The 25,532-nt window shown below is 43.1% G+C and overlaps 1 protein-coding gene across 1 annotated transcript in view; it reads left to right on the forward strand.

Moving 5' to 3' along the window:
* The window catches only part of LOC122935350 (collagen alpha-1(XIX) chain-like), a 479,650-nt gene that overhangs the window by 416,619 nt on the left and 37,499 nt on the right, over positions 1–25,532 (forward strand). The window contains exon 13 of the mRNA XM_044291115.1: positions 2,794–2,847. Within this exon, the coding sequence (XP_044147050.1) occupies positions 2,794–2,847 (54 nt within the window). The remainder of the gene's footprint in view (positions 1–2,793; positions 2,848–25,532) is intronic.

The raw sequence follows: 25,532 nt of genomic DNA on the forward strand, positions 1-25,532 counted from the left end.
TTGTATGTAGCAGGTGCATTGACAGGGAACAGCGATCGCTTGGCCCCCCCATCATTGAATCTCTGAGATACCGCGTTTATGGCTGATCACGGCATCTGAGGTTGCCATTTAGGCCTTTCAGGGGTTAATCAGGGTAGAAAACTTGCCTTATCCATTTGATTGCGTAGAGGCCATCGTCGCCATATTGATTGAAGACACCACACAAATTCTCGCACGGTGAGCAGCGTGGTTTGTCATACGTCACCGCGTGCAAGATTTAATGCGGTATCTTCAATCAAGATGGCTGTGATGGCCTCTTCGCACAGAAATGGATGAGGTGAGTATGTATGTTTTTTTTTTTCCCTCCATTTCAGGCAAAATTGATTTGTTACCACGAAACACAAGGAAATTCAGCTTTGCGGCAAATTACATTTTTCCTGAAATTCGGATCAACGTCAATTTATTTGCTCAACACTAATAAAGAACATAAATCCTTTACTACTCAACCAAGTAACTCAAGACTGTTTAATGTATGGTACTATTAATATAGGGAATATATTCAGATTCCCTATTACAGATTTGTGAGTCAATAGAGGGGAAGGTCCTCTGTTTAAGGTTCCTATTCAATAGGCAGTTTATAACTCTAGAGAAGCAGTACTATAAATTCGTAAAAATCAATTAGCTCATCAAAGCAGACTTCTTGAGCAGAGAAGGGTTGTCCCTGCTGCTCATCAGGCCCCTGTTTGATTGAAGGCAGGAAGTCTTGCCTGTCCCTGTCAATGTCATGCCAGCACCATTGCTCCAAATAGTGGCACATGAGCAGAGATTTCTGGTCCTGTCAATGAAGTGGGAGGGGACCACTTTAACAGCAGGTCTAACCACTTGCTGCTCAAGAAGTTTGTTTTGATGAATGAATCGTTTCATTTGAATTGATTTGCTCATCTCTAATTAATTTGAGTGCTCCGTTATACTGAGTTTTCCCTGTGGTGGTACAGCAGGGAAATTGGAGATATTTCCCACCAGATTGCAACTAATTGCTGGGAGTCCCAACAGGAGGACAATGTATGACTAGCTTACAATCATGGGACCCTTCTGAAAAGGAGTTTTCCAGAGTGGAGAACACCTTAAAATTGAAAGCATTCACTTCACTCTATAGATTTAATTTATAACTACTGTAAATTATTTAAAAAATGATTATAAGAACCCATGATTCTGTGGATACTGAATATTTTCATATGGAGGCACCATGGATTTATGCAGCTGACTCCCCAAGGTTGGTGACACACCAAGGAGGAAGGAAAATAGGACATATTCAACTGAGTCACAAATATTCGTTGTCATCAGCAGCTGCATTAGCAGCTCTCAACAGAAGTGGCTCTCTTTGTGAGTATCCATAATTGTTCCAGATACCCTTGACATAACACAATTGAGCAAGATGGATTAAGTGACGCTATTATGCACAAGCTTATCTTGAAGGTTGAAGAACATATCTTTCCCATACTTGTGTTTTACCAACAGAACCATAGCTGGTATACATAAACTGCATACTGAAAAAATACTGATGTTGGATCAAAACAAAACACTTGAATACGTATTTCATTTAGTTTTTTGTTTAATAATCCACAATCTGTACTGAAGCATATCTTTTCAAATGCTTTATTTTTCTGATTTAATGTTATGTTTACAAGGGAAATGATTTTGCCTAAGCTGCCCCTCTAAGTTGCTCTGTGACCTGTGCAGAAGTCACTGTGCAGGGATGGGGAGGAGGTGAGTTGTCCCCATCACCTATTACCATTGGTGTGATCCTTAGTCACCTGCATCCAGCTTTATAGAAGTGCCACCTGTACTTCTAATCCAGTCCTCTTATGATGGCAACTAAAAAGTAATCCTACAAAACATGAAGTTGCAAACTACTGTTAGGGCACATTGGCTGGAATGTTGTGGCACATCATCCAGGGTAATCTTTGCATCCTAACTGGTTTGTACTATATTACTGTAGGATAACTAATGATGGTATTGTTATACCACTGAACATGTCTGAAATTACTAAATGATGTGTTGTTATAAAGGACTGAGCAATAGTTTGGAAAATAAGCTTTGAATGCTGATACAGAAGCAAGATACTACTTTTATGTACACTTAAAAAAAAACACCTGTGAGGTCGCCAATAAAAGTACTTGTGTACAATAGATGTTATACATAAATGAAGATCCACCACAATTTTAGCACATATATAGTTAGAAACAATGCAAGGAGGTGACACATCTGCAATAATGGGGAGCTTCTGGAAAAAAAAAAAAATTATATATATATATATATATATATATATCATCTTTAATTTACCATTTGTATGTATTATTTAAGGGGTGCTCCAGAAATTAATTAAAATATCTGTCAGTAACCTTTCCTAGAATGTGAGCAGGACTGGTTTCCACCACTTTCAGAGCTGCCTAGGGAGGGGTTCAGGGGCAGGGTCTCACAACAACACTGCTCTACAATAGATGATGATTATGTGATCCTGCCTAAGATATTTCATCATGGCTGAGTAGCCTGACAGGAAAACTCGCAATGGTGCTGCATATGGAAGTGCCAGAGCATAATGTGTAGTGAGGCTCACCCTCTCACCCCCTCCCTAGACAGCTCTACAAGTGCAGGCAACCAGTCCTGCTCACATTCTAGGGCAGGTTGACGGTGGCCATTTTAAATCATTCCCAGAGGACATATTTAAAAATGATTCTGTGTTGACTGGGATGAATATTAACTAGGCAATATACAGCATTTCTTATTTTTTGTTTTTAACTACTTTATTTTAAGGGTGAAAAGGGTGAGAAAGGAGAAACTGGTCATGCCGGTCTTCAAGGAAAAGATGTAAGTTAAATATGATTCAATCCCATTTATTTTTTTGATGGCTTACATATATGTTATTCTGTATGGATTGTACAAGATTGTTCAGGTAACCTGTCTTATCAAAGTGTATAAGCTTTCCAGAGTAACTGAATAAATATTACTTTACTTTGAAAAAGCAATATAATCATAGTGAGCTGTCAGTAAATGTAGACATAATAGCATTTTGACATTTCTGCCATCTCTGCTGAATGTATATGTGCAAGGCTTTGTGCATTTCTTTCTGCTCCCATACAATTTTGTAACTGGTGAGCTGTTTTGCTGTATACATATACAAATAGTACTCTACAAAGAACAGTATGGCCCCTTTCACACGGGCAAGATTTCCGCGCGGGTGCAATGCGTGAGGTGAACGTATTGTACATGCACTGAATCTGGACCCATTCATTTCTATGGAGCTGTACAGATGATCGGTGATTTTCACGCATCACTTTTCCATGCAACGCAGGACCCTTATAAGTGAATGGGGCTGCGTGAAAATCGCAAGTGCGGATGCGGTGCGATTTTCACGCACGGTTGCTAGGAGACGATCGGGATGGAGACCCGATCATTATTATTTTCCCTTATAACAAGGTTATAAGGGAAAATAATAGCATTCTTAATCCAGAATGCATAGTAAAACAGGGCTGGAGGGGTAAAAAAAAATAATAATAATAATTTAACTCCCTCAATCCACTTGCTCGGGCAGCCCGGCTTCTCTTCTGTATTCTTCTTTGCTGTGCAGAGGAAAAGGACCTGTGGTGATGTCACTATGCTAATCACATGGTCCGTCACATGATCCATCTCCATGGTAAAAAAAAGACCATGTGATGAGCGCAGTGACATCATCAAAGGTCCTATTCCTCAAAGAAGAAGACAGAAGAGAAGCCGGGCTGCGTGAAAAAGTGGATTAAGGTGAGTTAAATTTTTTATATATTTTTTTAACCCCTTCAGCCCTATTGTACTATGCATTCTGTATTCAGAATGCTATTATTTTCCCTTATAACCATGTTATAAGGGAAAATAATATAATCTACATAACACCTAACCCAAACCCTAACTTCTGTGAAGAAGTTTGGGTTTGGGTACCAAACATGCCGATTTTTCTCATGCGGGTGCAAAACGCATTACAATGTTTTGCACTCGCAAGGAAAAATCACGCCTTTTTCCCGCGACGCACCTGCACCTTATCCGGGCCAAAAACATGACGCCCGTGTGAAAGAGGCCTATGTGTTTCACAATGTTTTGTGTGTGTTGTTATTGCATTTTCAGTCAATTTTGACTTGTTTAAAACAAAAAATAATATATAACAAAGGATGTGTTTATATAAGAAAGAGGCATATTCATGAACAATTAAAGGTCAGATATAAGCAGGATCATCTCTATTAAACCAGCCTTAATACCTGGCAGGGCTGACCCTGCTGATTAAAAACATACCTTTTGTCTCCCAATCTGTTGCTGCATTAAAATTGTTATTTGAGATGATGTAAGATCTTGTGTGGCTAGCACTTCCAGGATCATGTGCAGTACATTTAGCATGTGATTCCAGTCTGGGATTAGAACTGGCAGTGCATGTGTGAGTCTGAATCCCCCACTAGTACTTTAGCGAGAGATTCAGACTTAGTCATGCGCTGACTGTTGTGATCCTGGATGTTCCAATCACACAGGATCGTGAGGTATCTAAGATAACCCCTTCAAGGAAAAAATTGATATTTAAAAAAATATGCTAATCAGGATTTAAGTGCACTAAAGTTGGGCCCTAACCACTTATTGAAGCTTAGCTCCAGTGCCCCATTTCCCTGGACACTCCCCCCTCTACTTAGTTGACCGGGCCATGCTTCTAGGTGGATGAAAGAAGAGAGAAGGGGATAAGGTACTCAGAGTTTCTAGGGCCCACCCTTTTTACATTTAAGCCTTAATTTGCATATTTTTTAAACCCTAACTCTTCTAAATGCAGCAATGGATTGGTGGAAGAAAGGTATGCTTTTAATTTAAGAGTCTGCCCTACAAGGAAACATGACTGGTTTACTAGGGTTGACAGATGTAAGGATTGTGTCAGGCAAATGTCTTTCCAGATTATATGTCCTGTTTGTCAAATGCCTATCTATAGATGGGTTTAATTATGTGGATCCTAGGCAAATAACAGTTTCTAAATTGGTAATTTTTGCTTCCTAGACTGAAATACACTTATGGATTTGAGATGGGGTAGGGGGTATAGTGTGCTATATCCTCAAACATGCTCACATTCTTTGAGGCACAAACCTTACTCTACTAGAGGTACAACTTGAAGTATTTGAACCTCCCTCAATGCAAAACCCTCACCTACTATGTGCCATTTATAATACCGTTCCTTTAATCTACCTAGGCACTAGGGCCTGGGTGCAACTACTACCTTACAAATGCCAGGTCTAATGAACAATGCTTTTATGTGACTGGTAGAGCAATTTTTCCCAACAAGCAAAATAATTGTCAGCAGAAGGTGAACGTCATATATTTAGCCAGTTCCTGGATGCCACATTGGGGTCTCTTAGCAAATTGTCATTTTTGAAACTAGTTGTTTATAATCACAGTAAATACAAAAACATTCTGAACAATAGTGTATTCCAAAAGTTGCCCAAAAGATCCAATTACTATTTAGTAACTAATATCAACTAGGCTGAAGCCTTTGGAGCTTTACCATGAAGTACTATCTTACTGCCTAATGCCACTACTAGACATGTATCATGCGGCTCATGTTTACTGCATGAAAGTTTGGGACACAGATCCTTTGGTAACATTATAACATGTGTAATTTGGGAATAGCAGAGAAATCATAGCTTATTTAATTTTTTATTTTTTTTCCCGTTTCTGTTTCGTTTTTTTGCGTTCCGTATACGGAACCATTCATTTCAATGGATCCGCAAAAAAAGGAAGGTACTCCGTATACCTTCCATTTCCGTTTTTCCGTTCAAATATAGAACATGTCCTATTATTGTCCGCACAAAGTACAAGGATAGTACTGTTCTATCAGGATCCATTTTTTTGCGGACCACAAAATACTAAAAAAGCCATACGGTCGTGTGCAAGAGGCCTGAATGTGCCTCTAACTTGCCACCTGTGTTTCTTGCCCGACATGTCCCCCTTTTCTTTGATCTTATAGATTGACTTTAAAGATCTATACCCACAATGAGATCATATTACCCCCTTCTCAATGTTCATTCCCGCTGGTTCATAACTGTTACTCAATAATTGGCTGGCCTGTCTTTCTAATTTGAAGAAGGTATTTTCCCTAACACACTTTATTTCTGGACATATAACTATTAAAAGTCATCCTTCAAACTATGACAGGTAATTGTGCTCATGCTCAGTCACCTCTTCATTCAGTATACTACTGGATGTGATCAGTAACTCCTCCAGAAAATAGAAGTTTCGGCACATGGAATAAAAACCATTCCTTTATTTCATGAGATTAAGATAAAAAAATCTAGAAGATAATAATGTATTTACCTAAGCGTTTCAGGTTAATCTGATCATCGTTACTCATAGTCATAACATAAATCTACAAACAGAATCTTAAATAGACAGGTAGTGGGTACCTCCCATATGCATACAGGTTAAAAGCATAGTACTAATGAATTCTGGAATAATTTAGATCCTGATTTTAGTTTTAATGTTATGACCATGACTAAGGATTATCAGATTTATCCGAAATGTAAATACACTATTATGTACTGGAGTTTTTCATGGCATATAATAAAGGAATGGTGTTTATTTATGTGTGCCGAAGCTTCTATTCTAGAGGAATTATAAGTGGTGAAGCCTACTCCCTATTGAGCAGATTGGAGAGTGAGTACAAAGTGATGTACTCCTTGCCCTACATTTGCTGCGCCATTGAGGGTGTGTTGTGGACTATGTAATAGGTAACGCCTGCTTTAGCATCATGGCATCCCTTGTCTTCCCTATGGGTAGGGGTCTTGGAGATTTATATCCTGTGGACCCTTTAGTTATCTATCTGCATGAAAACTCTTGTGATAATACATTTTTATTATGCTCCATAATATAAGACATTTAGAAATTGCTCTCACATGTGAACCAGACAGACTAGGATTATGCCTATTACCAAACAGAATTAAAATATTTCCCAATTTTTTAATTAGGAAATACCATTAAATACTTTCCACATTATGTATGTACAGTAAGATCAAATCTTTGAATCAGTAGAGTCACTGATGTAATTATATGACCTAATACGATGCATTTATTCAAGTATTAATAAGAAATCCTTTTTTTTGTCATTTTAGAGGCTTATTCTGTGTTAGTATAAATTTAATTACATGCTTTTATACCAATTGCATGAGGTCTGATGTGGGTTTTGTTATCCCTGCTGTAACCCTATCCCAGTTTTATGAATGCAGCAGACTAGTGTAGCTGATGGAATCTAGTGTGCTATATAAAAGAGGAGAGGATGCATGGTGAAAGGCAATAATCTCAGCTGGTTGCAGCTGTTGTGCTGCTGTTGAGAAGTGTAACACCAGCAAGTGAAAAGTAACGATTTACACCGCTCCACCGTAATGAGATCAGTATTAAGTGTTCGTGACAAATTAAAAAAACTTTACTTTCACACTGTGAAAAAACAAAGACATGAAAGTGTGTTTTATGATTTATAGAAATTATTCATAGCAAATGTGAGGTATATAGCAGGAGGTTGTGTTAAACATGAGGAAAGATATATCATTAGCACCTCATAAAAAGCTACTACTGCTAAGGCAGAAAATGTAATAACCTCTTAGTGATCTGCCTGTTTTAGGCCTTAGGGACCAAGCAATTATTTTTTTTGTCGTGTTCTAAAAGTTATAGTTTTTTTTTTAATCTTTTCTTCAATGTAGCCATATGAGGGCTTGTTTTTGTGGGACAAGTTGTAGTTTTTAATGGCACCATTTTCAGGTGCACATACCTTACTGATATAACTTTCTCTAACTTCTTTCTGGGAGGATGAAAAAGAAAACAGCAATACTGAAACAGAGTTTTTACATTATAAATATTGCAGCCTTCATTTTTTAGCATAAATCACATTAGAATTTTATTCTCTGGGTCAGTACAATTACAAAGATACCAAATACATATAGTTTTTTGTGTTTTACTTTTGCACGATAAAAACCCTTCGTAAAAAAAATATATATATTTGCAACGCGGCATCGAAAGACCTATACCTGTTTTAATTTTTTATTCTAGCTAAGAGAGAGCTTGATTTTTGTGGGACGACTTGTACAGTCGTGGCCAAAAGTTTTGAGAATGACACAAATATTAGTTTTCACAAAGTTTGCTGCTAAACTGCTTTTAGATCTTTGTTTCAGTTGTTTCTGTGATGTTGTAAAATATAATTACACGCACTTCATACGTTTCAAAGGATTTTATCGACAATTACATGACATTTATGCAAAGAGTCAGTATTTGCAGTGTTGGCCCATCTTTTTCAGGACCTCTGCAATTTGACTGGGCATGCTCTCAATCAACTTCTGGGCCAATTCCTGACTGATAGCAACCCATTCTTTCATAATCACTTCTTGGAGTTTGTCAGAATTAGTGGGTTTTTGTTTGTCCACCTGCCTCTTGAGGATTGACCACAAGTTCTCAATGGGATTAAGATCTGGGGAGTTTCCAGGCCATGGACTCAAAATGTCAACGTTTTGGTCCCCGAGCCACTTAGTTATCACTTTTGCCTTATGGCACGGTGCTCCATTGTGCTGGAAAATGCATTGTTCTTCACCAAACTGTTGTTGGATTGTTGGAAGAAGTTGCTGTTGGAGGTTGTTTTGGTACCATTCTTTATTCGTGGCTCTGTTTTTAGGCAAAATTGTGAGTGAGCCCACTCCCTTGGATGAGAAGCAACCCCACACATGAATGGTCTCAGGATGATTTACTGTTGGCATGACACAGGACTGATGGTAGCGCTCACCTTATCTTCTCCGGACAAGCCTTTTTCCTGATGCCCCAAACAATCGGAAAGAGGCTTCATCGGAGAATATGACTTTGCCCCAGTCCTCAGCAGTCCATTCACCATATTTTCTGCAGAAGATCAATCTGTCCCTGATGTTTTTTTTTTTGAGAAGTGGCTTCTTTGCTGCACTTCTTGACACCAGGCCATCTTCCAAAAGTCTTCGCCTCACTGTGCGTGCAGATGCGCTCACACCTGCCTGCTGCGATTCCTGAGCAAGCTCTGCACTGGTGGTACTCCAATCCCGCAGCTGAATCCTCTTTAGGCGACGATCCTGGCACTTGCTGGACTTTCTTTGATGCCCTGAAGTCTTCTTAACAAGAATTGAACCTCTTTCCTTGAAGTTCTTGATGATCCTATAAATTGTTGATTGAGGTGCAATCTTAGTAGCCACAATATCCTTGCCTGTGAAGCCATTTTTATGCAACGCAATGATGGCTGCACACGTTTATTTGCAGGTCACCATGGTTAACAATGGAAGAACAATGATTTCAAGCATCATCCTCCTTTTAACAGGTCAAGTCTGCCATTTTAACCCAATCAGTCTGACATAATGATCTCCAGCCTTGTGCTCGTCAACATTCTCACCTGAGTTAACAAGACGATTACTGAAATGATCTCAGCAGGTCCTTTAATGACAGCAATGAAATGCAATAGAAAGGTTTTTTTGGGATTAAGCTAATTTTCATGGCAAAGAAGGACTATGCAATTCATCGGATCACTCTTAATAACATTCTGGAGTATATGCAAATTGCTATTATAAAAACCTAAGCAGCAACTTTTCCAATTTCCAATATTTATGTAATTCTCAAAACGTTTGGCCAAGACTGTACTTTGCATTGGTATCCGATTTTTTTTGTGGCAAATAAGCAAAAAAACAGCAATTCTAGCATGTTTTTTTTTTTTTTAAAGCGTTCACATTACGGGATAAAATGCATGTGTAGAGAGTGTTGTTATTGACATGGAGATGCCAAATTTGTGGAATTTATTTTTGCAATTTTTTGCATTTTGTCTTGAATACCTTGGTGTGTTTTTTAGTTTGGAGATTTTTTTTATAATTTAATAACTTTTTTGGAACTTTTATTTTAACCATTTACTAGTCCCACAAGGGACTTTAATAGGGGCTTCTAAAATACATTGCAGTGCTTTTTTGCCTATGTGCTATACTGACAGTCACCAGCAGACTGCATCAGGAACAGCCTGCTAGGAATACACTACATGCATTCCAGGGGCCTCTATTGGGCCCCAGGCGGCCAAACAAAAACATTGGCAACCCGTAATCTAATTTGCAGGGTATCAATGGAAGACAGAGGGAGCTCCCTCCCTCTAAACCATTTACATACCACATTTGCTATTAACCGTGTTGTCTAAGGACTTAAATAGCAGGGATAGGCACTTCTGCAGGTCCAGGCTATTAAAGAAAAAGAAACAGCTCTCATATGAGAGGTGTAAAGTAGGCAGTGGCCTAGCCTAGCCTCTAATACTTTGAGACTGCAGGAAAATGTAGGAACTGCAGTAACTTTCATGTTGTACATGTATTGGTATGTATTCTGTGTCAAATTGTGCATGAAATCCACATGCAAACCACATTTCATACATATGAGTAGGGCTTCCTCACTGATTTTTCTTGTATTATATTCTATAAGTGGCATATCAGCCATTTCCGGTGGAAAACACATGGGTTAGCCCCAGGGTCGTCTTTAATATTGATTGGACCCTTGGCAAAAATTAACTTGGGCCCCCTGGATCCCGCCTTCCCACACCTTAGCAGGCAATCACGCCCTCCACCACAACACACACACAAAAAATCCACACATCTGGTAGAGTACAGTAAATGACTGTAAATACTTCCAGTTCTGAAGACTCCAGCGGCTCAGGATCAGTGCTCTGGGCAGCTGGGCTCAGTCTGGAAGTGGGACCGCTCTGCAGGAAGGAGACCAGGGCTCGGCACACCCTAGTGTTACAGTGCACCCCAGCACCCCACAGTATGCAGTATAGCACCCTATAGTATACAGCAACCCACAGTATGTAGTATAGCACCCCACACTATACAGTACCCCACAGTATATAGTAGAGCAGTATAGCAGCCCACAGTATACAGCACCCACAGTATACAACACCTCACAATATACAGTAGAGCAGTATAGCACCTCACCATATACAGCACCCCAAACTATACACGATACAGCCCCCACACTATACAGCCCCCCACACTATACAGTACAGCAGTATAGCACTCCACACTATACACCACCCACAGTATACAGTATACAGGCCCCCCACAGTATACAGGCCCCTCACAGTATACAGTCCCACACAGTATACAGCCCTTCCACAGTATACAGGCCCCCCACAGTATACAGTCCCCCCACAGTATACAGGCCCCCACACAGTATACAGCACCCCACTATACAGTAGTTTACAGTATATTAGCATAACAGCCCGTCACCTTTTTCTGATGCAATATTCACACAAAAAAACTCCACAGTTAACTTCTGCAACACTCCTGCTAGGACCTGTGATGACCTCCTAGCCATGTGACCAGTAATATTGCTAGGTTACTGGTCACATGGTGATGATGTCATCTAAGGTCCTAGATCACATTCACAGCTCTAACAGTACGATGCATGGACTCAGTGCCGGCAGGCATGGCATCACAGCACCCCCTGTGTAGCTAACAGCCTGACACCCTGGGCAGTGGCTAGCAGGGCTCAAGAGGCAGCTGCCTTGGGCCCCCAGGAGCAACTGGGCCCAGGGCAGCTGCCCCTTTTGCCCCTCGGTAAAGACGGCCCTGGTTAGCCCCATTGAAAGACACTATGGCCAATCCTTCAGCGGTTCTGCATCAGTGCAAAATGCCAACAGCAAAAAATTTAACTGTTAGCCTCAGTATTTTTTTCCTGCAGAAAATATGTGTCAGATTTTAATTTGTTGTGTAAATAAAAATACACTCGCAAAATGGGATATTTTTAAAAGCTTCCTAATATCTAATTGTGAGAGGCACATACCTTATGGGAATAAAAGTGTAAGGAACAAGAGAAAACCAATGTGGATAAATCGAATTGTAAAGAAAGCAATAAATGACAAAAGCATTTAAATGACCAAAAAAAACAGGACTCTTTCACACTTGCGTTGTTCTATTCCGGCATAGAGTTCCGTCGTCGGGGCTCTATTCCGGAAGAATCCTGATCAGGATTATCCCCATGCATTCTGAATGGAGAGAAATCCGTTCAGGATGCATCAGGATGTCTTCAGTTCCGGACCGGAAAATTTTTTGGCCGGAGAAAATACTGCAGCATGCTGCACTTTTTGCTCCGGCAAAAATCCTGAACACTTGCCGCAAGGCCGGATCCGGAATTATTGTCCATTGAAAGGCATTAATCCGGATCCGGCCTTAAGCTAATCGTTGTTTCGGCACATTACCGGTTCCGACGTTTAGCTTTTTCTGAATGGTTACCATGGCTGCCAGGACGCTAAAGTCCTGTTTGCCATAGTAAAGTGTAGTTGGGAGCGGGGGAGCAGTATACTTACCATTCGTGCGGCTCCCAGGGCGCTTCAGAGTGACGTCAGGGAGCCCCACGCGCATGGATGACGTGATCGCATGGATCACGTCATCCATGCGCATGGGGCGCTCTGACATCATTCTGGAGCGCCCCGGGAGCCGCACAGGCGGTAAGTATACTGCTCCCCCGCTCCCCACTACTACTATGGCAACCAGGACGTTAATAGCGTCCTGGCTGCCATAGTAACACTGAACGCATTTTGAAGACTGATCCGTCTTCAAATGCTTTCAGTTCACTTGCGTTTTTCCGGATCCGGCGTGTAATACCGGAAAATGGAGTACACAACAGATCCAGACAACGCAAGTGTGAAAGAGCCCTAAGGAAGAGTTGGAAAACTGTAAGGAAAAAAATACAATATGTAAAATACAAATAAATGCAGCCAAACTAGAGACAGAGAGATTCATTGCCAAAGAGAGTAAAACTAACTGTAAAATGTTCTTCAATTATATAAATGGTAAAAAGTATACAGTCAGGTCCATAAATATTGGGACATCGACAAAATTCTAACATTTTTGGCTCTATACACCACCACAATGGATTTGAAATGAAACGAACAAGATGTGCTTTAACTGCATACTGTCAGCTTTAATTTGAGGGTATTTACATCCAAATCAGGTGAACGGCGTAGGAATTACAGCAGTTTGCATATGTGCCTCCCACTTGTTAAAGGACCAAAAGAAATAGGACAGAATAATAATCATAAATCAAACTTTCACTTTTTAATACTTGGTTGCAAATCCTTTGTAGTCAATTACAGCCTGAAGTCTGGAACGCACAGACATCACCAGACACTGGGTTTCATCCCTGGTGATGCTCTGCCAGGCCTCTACTGCAACTGTCTTTGGTTTCTGCTTGTTCTTGAGGCATTTTCCTTTCAGTTTTGTCTTCAGCAAGTGAAATGCATGCTCAATCGAATTCAGGTCAGGTGATTGACTTAGTCATTACATAACATTCCACTTCTTTCCCTTAAAAAACTCTTTGGTTGCTTTTGCAGTATTCTTTGGGTCATTGTCCATCTGCACTGTGAAGCACCGTCCAATGAGTTCTGAAGCATTTGGCTGAATATGAGCAGATAATATTGCCCAAAACACTTCAGAATTCATCCTGCTGCTTTTGTCAGCAGTCACATCATCACTAAATACAAGAGAACCATTTCCATTGGCATCCATACATGCCCACGCCATGACACTACCACCACCATGCTTCACTGATGAGGTGATATGCTTAGGCTCATGAGCAGTTCCTTTCCTTCTACATACTCTTCTCTTCCCATTACTCTGGTACAAGTTGATCTTGGTCTCATCTGTCCATAGGATGTTGTTCCAGAACTGTAAAGGCTTTTTTAGATGTCTTTTGGCAAACTCTAATCTGGCCTTCCTGTTTTTGAGGCTTACCAATGGTTTACATCTTGTGGTGAACCCTCTGTGGAACACATACACCTACCTCCTGGAGAGTGTTCTTGATGTGGCCAACTGTTGACAAGGGTGTTTTCTTCACCAGGGAAAGAATTCTTCGGTCATCCACCACAGTTGTTTTCAGTGGTCTTCCGGGTCTTTTGGTGTGGCTGAGCTCACCGGTGCGTTCCTTCTTTTTAAGAATGTTCCAAACTGTTGTTTTGGCCACGCCTAGTGTGTTTGCTATCTCTCTGATGGGTTTGTTTCGTTTTTTCAGCCTAATGATTGCCTGCTTCACTGATAGTGACAGCTCTTTGGATCTCATCTTGAGAGATGACAGCAACAGATTCCAAATGCAAATAGCACACTTGAAATGAACTCTGGACCTTTTATCTGTTCATTGTAATTGGCATAATAAGGGAATAACACACATCTGGCCACGGAACAGCCGAGAAGCCAATTGTCCCATTACTTTTGGTCCCTTAACAAGTGGGAGGTGCATATGCAAACTGTTGTAATTCCTACACCTTTCACCTGATTTGGATGTAAATAGCCTCAAATTAAAGCTGACAGTCTGCAGTTTCATTTCAAATCCATTGTGGTGGTGTATAGAGCAAACATTTTTAGAATTGTTTAGATGTCCCAATATTTATGGACCTGGCTATAAATCTGAATGTGTCGGCTAGTGATGATCGAGCACCACAGTATTAGGGTGTTTGGGCCGAACACATTGCTAGTGTGTATACACCCGAGTATAATGGAAGTCAATGGGAGACAACCAGGCATCCCCTGCTCTGAAGAAGGGAGGGTGCCTGGTCCATAGGAAAAGGTCAGAAAGTGACAGAAACACCACCGAAATGGATAGGGAACACCATGGGGACGATGTCTGGATGCATCTTGGACTCCCAGGTCGCTGCTGGGAACCATGTTGTCCGAGTTGCACGCCACTTTTACAGACTGACAAAAATACGCACAAACCCCCCCCCCCCCCCAAATAAAAACAATTTTACAGGATAAATTGTTAGAAAACATTCTTTCCTGTATATTCAATTGTATATATAAAAAAATTACAAGAATGAGGCCCTCCAAACCAGCCTGTATATCACATAAAGGAAGGCCTCGTTCATATTGTGGTACAATTGTTCAGGTAATGGGATTATTACACTAATAAAGCCTATGCACTAAGTGAAAGGTCTGACAAAAATGACAAGGAACCGGCACTCCAAAACACCCTTTGTTACACATAAAGGAAGGCATCATACACACCCTTGAAAAATTATGATTGATGGCCTGCTGGTGACCCTCAAAAACATTTGGAGCAAGGGCCTGCTGATCTGACCATCTAAAACCTTGGGGACGAGGGCCTGCTGCCGCATTGGTGACTCTAGATAACCTCTGGGCGACTGCACCTCCCCATGACGGCGACGATCCTTTTTGATGTCTGCCCTATCAGCTTTCGATGTTCTTTTCTGCGCCTACCATGGTGTTAACGGGTAACAGGGAATCAGGGTTCGATGCCGGAGAGGTAGCTTGAGAAAGGGATACCACATACAAGGGCGGTCAATGGCTGAAATCTGATTGGGTGGAGAGGGTGGGTCAAGTTATTAAAGCAGAAGAATCCAAGGAAGGCAGAGGGCATGCGGCAATTACCCACTCCCGACTCGGGGTGGTAGTGACGATAAATAACAATACAGGACTCTTAAGATGCCCGGCTATTGGAATGAGTAATAAAAAATTACAGGAAATTTCACTGCAGTATTTTGGACGAGAAAACGTTATACAGGAGAGGCCCTGCTGCCGCTTTGTTGACTCTAGATAACTTCTGCCTGATCGCAAGTCCCCGTGGCGTCCACGATCCATTTGGATATCTTCTCTATCAATTTTCGATGTTCTTTTATGCGCCTACCAGGGTGATCACGGGTAACAAGGAATCAGGGCTCCATGTCGGAGAGGGAGCTTGAGAAAGGGATACCACATCCAAGGGAGGTCAATGGCTGAAATCTGATTGGGTGGAGAGGGTGGGTCAAGTTATTAAAGCAGAAACATCTAAGAATGGCAACAGGCACAAGGCAATTACCCACTCCTGACTTGGGGAGGTAGTGATGATAACTAACAATACAGGACTCTTAAGATGCCCTGTTATTGGAATGAGTAATAAAAAATTACAGGGAATGTCACTGCAGTATTTTGGATGAGGAAACGTTATACAGGAGAGGCCCTGTTGCCACTTTGTTGACTGTAGATAACTTTCAATGTTCATTTATGCGCCTACCATGGTGATCACCGATAACGGAGAATCATAGTTCCATTTCGGAGAGGGAGCCTGATAAAACGGCTATGGCTACTACTTCAAAGCAAGGCAGCATGAGTTGCTGGCCTGCATGTGAGCTGACCCTGTAAAAGATTTAAGTCATGGGCCTGCATGTGAGCTGAACCAGTAAAATATTTTAGGTGTGGGCCTGCTGGTGAGCTGAGGTGGGACCGACAAACCCAACTTGAATTTGATGGCTGCATTAATCTGCAGGTGACGGTGATACAGCTCCACAGATTGTTTCTATCTGCATCTTTCTAAGCAATATGGCCTTAGTCTTTTATCTAGACTCGGTCATTGTGCCACTATGTGGCCTCCTTATGCAGCCATCTCCACACTATGTCACTTTGCCACTCATTTGTATCACCATGCTGCTGCTGGTGTTTAAATAGCCTTAAACTGATCACCAGCCCTACAATTTAAGGTTTTGGAATTGATAAACCCAACTTGCTTTTGTGGGCTGCGTCAGTGGCGTAGCTAGAATTGACTGGGCCCCACAGCAAATTTTTGAATGGGGCTGCATCCCACAGTAATTTTTTTGTGACCTCTTCCTTTCATGCCGCCCCCATTCCTGTGGCTAGTAAAGATCGCTCTATCAGACCAGGGTCAGCTGCTGTTCCATCAGTTTTATACACTGTCACTATATCTAATTTAATTGTGCAATACTGTTGAGGGGGCCCTGACCAAATCCTTTAGTCCTCCTCCTCCTGGATGGGCCTCTTCTGGGTCAGGGCCCCAAGGCTGTAGCTTCCCCTGCTTCCCCTATAGCTACTGCCCTGGTCAGCATTAATCTGCAGTTGACCATGATACAGCTCCACAGATTGATTCTATCCGCATCTTTCTAAGCAATCTGTGGTCTTTTATCCAGAGTCATTGTGCCACTATGTGGCCTCCTCATGCTGCCATAATTTTTCTCACCATGCTGCTGTTGATGCAGCTTAAAAGGGCTTAAAGTGATCACCAGGCCCACCATCTAATTTAGGTTTTAATAGGATTGTTTTTAAAAACATTTTTACCTGTATATTTACTTGTATATAAAGTGCAAGTCCTGCCAAAACTTAAAATGAAGAGGCATTCCGATACAACCTCTATATCACATAAAGGAGGGCCTCAGTCACATTAATTTGCGGGCCTGCAGGTGAGCTGACCAAGTAAAAGATTTTAGGTGCGGGGATGCTGGCGAGCTAACCCTGTAAAACATTATAATCGAGGGCCTGCTGCTGAACTGACACTCTAAAACATTAGGGGCAAGGGCCTGCTGTTGAGCTGATGCTCTAAAACATTATATGTGATTTCTTGCTGCTGAGCTGACCCTCTAAAGCATTAGGGGCGATGGCCTGCTGCTGAACTGACCCTCTAAAATATTAGGGGCGAGGGCCTGCTGCTGAATTGACCCTCTAAAACATTAGGGACAAGGGCCTGCTGCTTAGCTGACGCTCTAAAACATTATATTTGAGGGCTTGATGCTGAGCTGACCCTCTAAAACATTAGGGGCGAGGGCCTGCTGCTGAACTGACCCTCTAAAATATTAGGAGCGAGGGCCTGCTGCTGAACTGAACCTCTAAAACATTAGGGGCGAGGGCCTGCTGCTGAACTGACGCTCTAAAACATTATATGCGAGGGCCTGCTGCTGAGCTGACGCGCTAAAACATTAGGGGCGAGGGCCTGCTGCTAAACTGACCCTCTAAAACATTAGGGACGAGGGCCTGCTGCTGAACTGACCCTCTAAAACACTATGGGCGAGGGCCTGCTGGGGAAACTGACCCTCTAAAACATTAAAGACGAGAGTCTGCTGCTGAACTGACTCTCTAAAACATTAGGGGTGAGGGCCTGCTACTAAGCTGACTCTCTAAAACCTTATATGTGAGGGCCTGCTGCTGATCTGACGCTCTAAAACATTATATGCGATGGCCTGCTACTGAGCTGACCCTCTAAAACATTATATGTGATGGCCTACTGCTGAGATGACCCTCTAAAACATTAGGGGCTAGAGCCTGCTGCTGAACTGACTCTCTAAAATATTAGGGGCAAGGGCCTGCTGCTGAGCTGACCCTCTAAAACATTAGGGGCGAGGGACTGCTGCTGACCTGACCCTCTAAAACATTGGGGGCGAGAGCCTGGTGCTGAGCTGTCCCTCTAAAACATTAGGGGCGAGGGCCTGCTGCTGAGCTGACCCTCTAAAACATTAGGGGTGAGGGCAGGCTGGTGAGCTGACCCTCTAAAACATTAGGGGTGAGGGCCTGCTGGTGAGCTGACCCTATAAAAAATGTGAGTTGAGGGCCTGCAGTTGAGCTGACCCTATTAAAAAAATTAGACAATCTGGATGAGAAGAAGGAGGATGAGAAAACGAGATTCAACTATATACTCTTTTTTATGGTGGAAAAGGTGCATGGGAATACACTACTACAGTAGATTGCGTACATTATAAATGATTGATTGAAATCGCCTTTATGTTCATCACCAGCTCAGCTCTCCTCTGGTGGAATTGAGAAGTCAGGGGCAATCCAGGCCTTGTTCATTTTTATCTGAGTCAACCTGTCAGCATTGCCAGTGGACAAGCAGATACGCTTATCTGTTATAATGCCACTAGCAGCACTAAATCCATGCTCAGACAAAACTCTGACAGCAGGGTAGGCCAACACCTCCAAGGCATAGAGCGCAAGTTTGTGCCACGTGTCAAGCTTGGACACCCAGTAGTTGTAAGGCACTGAGGGATCATTTAGGAAGCTGACACGGTCTGCTATGTATTCCTTCACCATCTTCTTTTCCCTCCTTGTACCACTAGGCCGCGCTTAAGGGTGAGATTGCTGGCGGGGTGTCATGAAAGTGTCCCATGCCTTGGAGAGTGTTGCCCTGCCTTTGTTGGAACTGCTGTGTGTTCCCCTTGTCTCCCTTCCTCGGTTGCCTAAAGAAGTATGGAAATTGCCACCAGCGTTGTCAGATGGAAAATTCTGGAGCAATTTTCTAACAAGGATCTTCTGGTATTGCAGAACGGATCCTTGTTTGGTGTGGGCTGACTTCTCCCTTTTTCAAACCCACTGCCTCTTCCAGCCTGTTGCGGTGCTACGGATCCCTCCCCCTCTGTACTGCTGTCCTCGCTCGGCTTTTCACCTTCCCATGTTGGGTCAGTGACCTCATCGTCAACGACTTCCACTTACACTTCCTGATTCTGCTCATCCTCCTAACTAGACCTAACCACAACCTCATTGATTGGTAACTGTGTCTCATCATCATCCACCTCGTGAACGAATGATTGCTGTTTAACACCGTCATCTTCTTGAGACTGTAAAGGCTCAAGAGGTTGGGAATCAGGGCACAATATCTCAGGTCCCTCTTCAAGCGTTCTGGGCGCGAGGGTCAAATGTAATAGTGGCGCTTGATAGAGCTCCTCGGAATATCCGAATGTGGGATCACTCATTTGACAAGCCTCTCCATGGTGGGAGGAAGGATGATCAGAGAGAGGATTCGGTTGACCAGACTCTTGACTACAGAAACTGGACTTGGTGGAAGAGAGGGTGGTGCTTAACCAACTGGAAGCATTATCTTCAGCAATCCAACTGTTCGCACTGGTCCGTCTTGGACAGTGTTGTCCTGCGCTGCCCAGCTAAGTTGGACATGAAGCTGGGTACAGTGTCTTTTTTTTTTTTTTCTGGTGCACTTGCAGCAGGCACAGTTTTATTGCACCCAGGGACACGGCCTTTGCATACACCATCAGCATCACGCCCACTTCCCCATCCCTTAGTGCTCGAATTCTTCATATTAATGGTTTTGTCACTAGATGTGGCACAGATTGTTTTACAGTCCGCTAAAGACACAGTTTTCGAATGCAGGACAGTATACATTAGGCCCAGATTGGTTACATTTGCCCTGAAAGAAACAGTTTTCGGATGGCGTACTTTATATGTCACAGAAAGCCACACACTATGGACACCAGATTAGGCCCAGATTATTGGAATTTGCCTTAAAGAAACAGTTTTCGGATGGCGTACTGTATATGTCACAGAAAACAACACATTATGGATAGAATAGGCCCGGATGTCACGGAAGGTGTACAGGAAACAAAACTATGCAAAATGAATATATGACTCACTGGATCCAAAACTAAGGAACAAAAGGGCGACCCCTGCATAAGACCTGGCACTCTCCCTGACTGCTCAGCCTATGCGAAAATCCCAATGGTGGATGATCGCATATCCTCGTACCTCGACTATATACCACCTGAACACCCTACAATAGAGAGGGGACACGACCACCGGCTCCCTACACTAAATACGGAGGGAGTCAGGGTCATTTGGGATCCAGCAAACAGAAAATCACAAATAAATGTACAGCATTTATCTTGTAGAAGACTGGAAAATAGGATCAGCATGCACACACACTCCAGGAAGTTGTATAAGCCGCACACTAATGCATTATGGGGAGGAATTTAAAGGGATGCAATCAGTCCAACTACATGACAGCTGAGAGAGGCTAACGAGATGAGGAACTGAAATTCAAAACAAATAAAACTCAAGGAGGAGGTTCTGAAAGGCTTCTGTCAGAGCTTCTCAGCTGTCTGGTTGTGACAGTACCCCTCCCTCTACGAGTGGACTCCGGACACTCAGAGCCCACCTTCTCAGGATGGGACCTATGGAAAGCCCTGATGAGACGAGTGACCTTAATGTCCGTCACTGGGACCCACATCCTCTCCTCAGGACCATAACCCTCCCAATGAACGAGGTACTGGAGAGAACCGCGGACAAGACGAGAATCCACAATCCTAGAGACCTGAAATTCAAGATTCCCATCAACCATAATCGGAGGAGGAGGCAAAGGCGAGGGTACAATGGGTTGAACATAAGGTTTCAATAAGGACTTATGAAAAACATTATGGATCTTCCAAGTCTGAGGAAGATCAAGACGGTAGGCAACAGGATTGATGACAGACAGGATTTTGTAAGGCCCAATAAACCTAGGACCCAACTTCCAGGAGGGAACCTTCAATTTGATATTCTTGGTAGACAACCACACCAGATCACCAACATTCAGGTCCGGACCAGGCACACGTCTCTTATCTGCCACACGCTTATATCTTTTACTCATGCTCTTTAGATTATCCTGAATCTTTTGCCAAATAGAAGACAAAGACGAGGAGAATCTGTCCTCATCAGGTAAACCAGAAGACCCCTCTCCCGAGAAAGTCCCAAACTGCGGATGAAACACATATGCACCAAAAAATGGTGACTTATCAGAGGACTCCTGACGACGGTTATTTAAAGCAAACTCCGCAAGGGACAAAAAAGAACACCAATCCTCCTGATTCTTCGCCACAAAACAGCGCAGATATGTCTCCAGATTCTGATTGACGCCCTCTGTCTGGCCATTCGACTGCGGGTGGAAAGCAGAAGAGAATGACAACCGAACCCCCAAGCGAGAACAGAAAGCCTTCCAGAATCTGGAAACAAACTGCGTGCCCCTATCACAGACTATGTCTGAAGGAATACCATGCAATTTGACAATGTGATCAATAAATGTCTGCGCCAGCATCTTAGCATTGGGCAAACCAGGAAAAGGGATGAAATTCACCATTTTGCTAAAACGGTCCACCACCACCAGAATCACAGTCTTCCCCGAGGAACGAGGCAGGTCCGTTATGAAGTCCATGGACAGATGTGTCCAAGGACGGGAAGGAATGGGTAAGAAAAGGAGAGGACCTGATGGTCGTGAATGAGGGACTTTGGCTGCAGGCTGCCACAAAACCCTCAACCGACTTACGAAGCGCAGGCCACCAGAATCTTCGAGCGATGAGATCCACTGTGGCTCTTGCCCCCGGGTGCCCAGCAAGGACCGTATCGTGGTGTTCCTTAAAAATCTTGTGTCTTAAAGCGAGAGGCACAAACAACTTCCCAGGAGGACAAAGATCAGGAGCCTCTGACTGGGCTGCCTGCACCTCTGCCTCCAATTCAGGAAAAAGAGCAGAGACCACCACACCTTCAGCCAAAATGGGACCCGGGTCTTCAAAATTCCCACCTCCCAGAAAACAATGTGACAGGGCATCTGCCTTCACATTCTTAACCCCAGGGCGGAACGTGACAACAAAATTAAACCTTAAAAAGAACAAAGACCATCTGGCCTGTCTCGGGTTCAGACGCTTGGTTGACTCCAAGTAGGCCAGATTTTTATATCAGTAAATACGGTAATAGGGTGTCTGGCTCCCTCTAGCCAATGGCGCCATTCCTCAAAAGCCAACTTGATGGCCAACAATTCCCTATCTCCCACATCGTAATTTCTCTCTGCGGAGGAGAGTTTCTTCGAGAAAAAGGCACACGGTCGCCATTTGGCAGGAGAGGAACCCTGAGACAAGACCACACCCACACCCACCTCAGAAGCATCAACCTCAACTATGAAGGGTAGAGAAATATCAGGTTGTACCAAGATGGGAGCGGAAGCAAAACTCTCCTTGATATTAGAAAAGGCCTTACGCGCCTCTACCGACCAGGAAGAAAAATCTACCCCCTTTCTGGTCATATCAGTGAGTGGTTTAACAATAGAGGAATAATTCAAAATAAACTTCCTGTAATAATTGGCAAAGCCCAAAAAACGCATCAGCGCCTTCTGATTCTCAGGAAGCTCCCACTCAAGCACAGCGCGGACCTTCTCGGGGTCCATGCGAAAACCAGAAGCGGAGAGAAGAAACCCCAGAAATTGAATTTCTGGAACCGCAAACACACATTTTTCCAGTTTCGCGTATAATTTATTCTCCCGCAGGATGAGCAAGACCTGACGTAAGTGTTCCTTATGAGTTTTGAAATCAGGAGAAAAAGTCAAAATGTCATCCAAATACACTAATACAAATTTTCCCATTAAATGATAAAAAATGCTGTTCACGAAATGCTGAAAAACGGCTGGGGCATTGATCAAACCAAAAGGCATAACCAAATTCTCAAAATGGCCCTCAGGGGTATTGAAGGCCGTCTTCCATTCGTCTCCTTCTCTGACCCTGAGCAGGTTGTATGCCCCTCTTAGATCTAATTTGGAAAAGACTTTAGCCCCAACAATCTGGTTAAACAGGTCCGGGATCAGAGGAAGCGGATAAGGGTCACGAATAGTGATACTGTTCAGCACCCTGAAATCCAGACAAGGTCTTAAAGAACCATCTTTTTTCTTAACAAAGAAAAAACCAGCGGCAACAGGTGACTTCGAGGGTTGTATGTGTCCTTTTCTCAGACTCTCCAAGATATAAGCACTCATAGCGACCCTTTCAGGTTGGGAAAGATTGTATAAACGAGATTTAGGGAGCTTGGCGCCTGGGATGAGATTAATAGGGCAATCGTACTCCCTGTGCGGGGGCAAATCCTGAACTCCACTCTCAGAGAAGACATCCGAAAATTCAGAGAGAAAAGGTGGTACAGTCTTAGTAGAAACCTCAGAAACAGATGTCGTGAGGCAATTCTCTCTGCAAAAGTCACTCCAACCATTTATTTGCCTCGCTTGCCAATCAATGGTGGGGTTATGTTTAGTGAGCCAGGGTAGCCCCACACAAGAGGAGTAGGTAATCCGCTAAAGACGAAACATGACACATCCTCAACATGAGCATCACTCACAATTAAACGAATATTGTGAACTATGCCCTTTAATGATTTCTGAGAAAGAGGAGCGGAATCAATAGCAAAAACAGGAATATCCTTTCCCAAAGTGCACACCTGGAAACCATGAGTTATCGCAAAATGATTATCAATGAGATTGACAGCTGCTCCACTATCTACAAAAATCTCACAAAAAATGTTCTTGCTCTCTAGCGCCACCCTGGCAAGCAGGACAAAATGGGAACTACAAGCAAACGGAAAACCTTCAATTTCCGCCTCAACCCTGCCAATAGTAACAGATGGAACATTTTTTAAAGATTTTTTCCTTTTTGTTTCTTTATTACTCCCAGAAAACTGCCTGAATCTCCTAGAGGGACAAACATTTGCCAAATGATTTATACCTCCACAACAAAAACAAACCTTCCCATGCGGGCTGAATCTTCTATTGTCAGAGGCAATCAACCCCAGCTGCATGGGCTCCTGCTCAGAAGGGGCTGACAGCGACTGAGACCCCTGCGCATAGAATGAGACCGCTGCACTGTCCTGGGACTGAGTATGATAGGAAGGAGAGATCTCTCCTCTCTCTCTAAGACGCCTGTCAATACGAACGGCCTGAGACATAGCACAGTCCAAGGAGATAGGCCTCTCATGAAAGGCAAATGCATCTTTCAATCCCTCTGAAAGACCATGGCAAAATTGACTTCGGAGTGCAGCATCATTCCAACCAGTATCAGCTGCCCATCTCCGAAATTCTGAGCAGTATATCTCTGCGGATTGTTTACCCTGGCATAACAGACGTAGTCTAGACTCAGCCAAAGCAACACGATCCGGATCATCATATATCTGACCCAGGGCTAAAAAGAAATCATCCACTGAACGGAGGGGCCGTGCCCCCACCAGCAGCGAAAAGGCCCACAACTGAGCGTTACCCCTGAGCAGCGATATAATGATCCCCACCCTCCGTTCCTCATCACCAGAGGAATGGGGAAGACGGCGAAAATGGAGTTTGCAAGCCTCTCTGAAACGCACAAAATTCTCACTACCCCCGGAGAACGTATCCGGGAGCGAGATCTTAGGCTCAGAACAAACTCCATGAACGCAAGCTGAACCGGTCACTAGAAACTGAGAAAGAGTCTTACGGAGATCAGCTACCTCCAATGAAAGACCCTGGAAGCGTTCAATCAAAAGTGAAACCGGATCCATGCTTGAGACGGTTTTGGCGGCTTATAATGTCACGGAAGGTGTACAGGAAACAAAACAATGCAAAATGAATATATGACTCACTGGATCCAAAACTAAGGAACAAAAGGGATGTAACGGACCGTTTCAGCAGACAAGGGGTTAAAATCCGTTTAGACGATATGCCCCTTTCCGAGAGACAGGCACAGCTACTGCAGAACACCAACCTCCCGAACTGGATACAAGATAGCACTCCAAACTGGAACCTCGCAAATAGCTGTCAGCAGACGAACAGGAAAAGCGTATCAGTCAGCTTACACTCCTGGCAATCAGTCTCTAACAGCATACATGGAATCCCCCCAATAACGAGACAAGGTTCCGTCTTGAGGGTCAGCAGTGGTCTGAAGTGCTGGCACACCCAGCCTGGTTTTTATTACAGTTTGTTGCAGATACAACACATCCCCACAATGCATCATGGTTTCCTCCCCTCTGTCCCGGAGACGACCGAAGACAATCCAATTATCTCTCAGGACAAAAGGGAGATCACCAATACACATGTGGAGACAACAAGACAGACATCACCATTTAAACACACAATGGCACAATAGAAACACACCCACACAAAATCCTCCCCTCTGCCGATGATGACCATTGAACACAATGACGAATATAATTATCAAAGGCAGA

This window comes from Bufo gargarizans, chromosome 4, assembly GCF_014858855.1.
Source record: "Bufo gargarizans isolate SCDJY-AF-19 chromosome 4, ASM1485885v1, whole genome shotgun sequence".
NCBI classification, from domain to species: domain Eukaryota; kingdom Metazoa; phylum Chordata; class Amphibia; order Anura; family Bufonidae; genus Bufo; species Bufo gargarizans.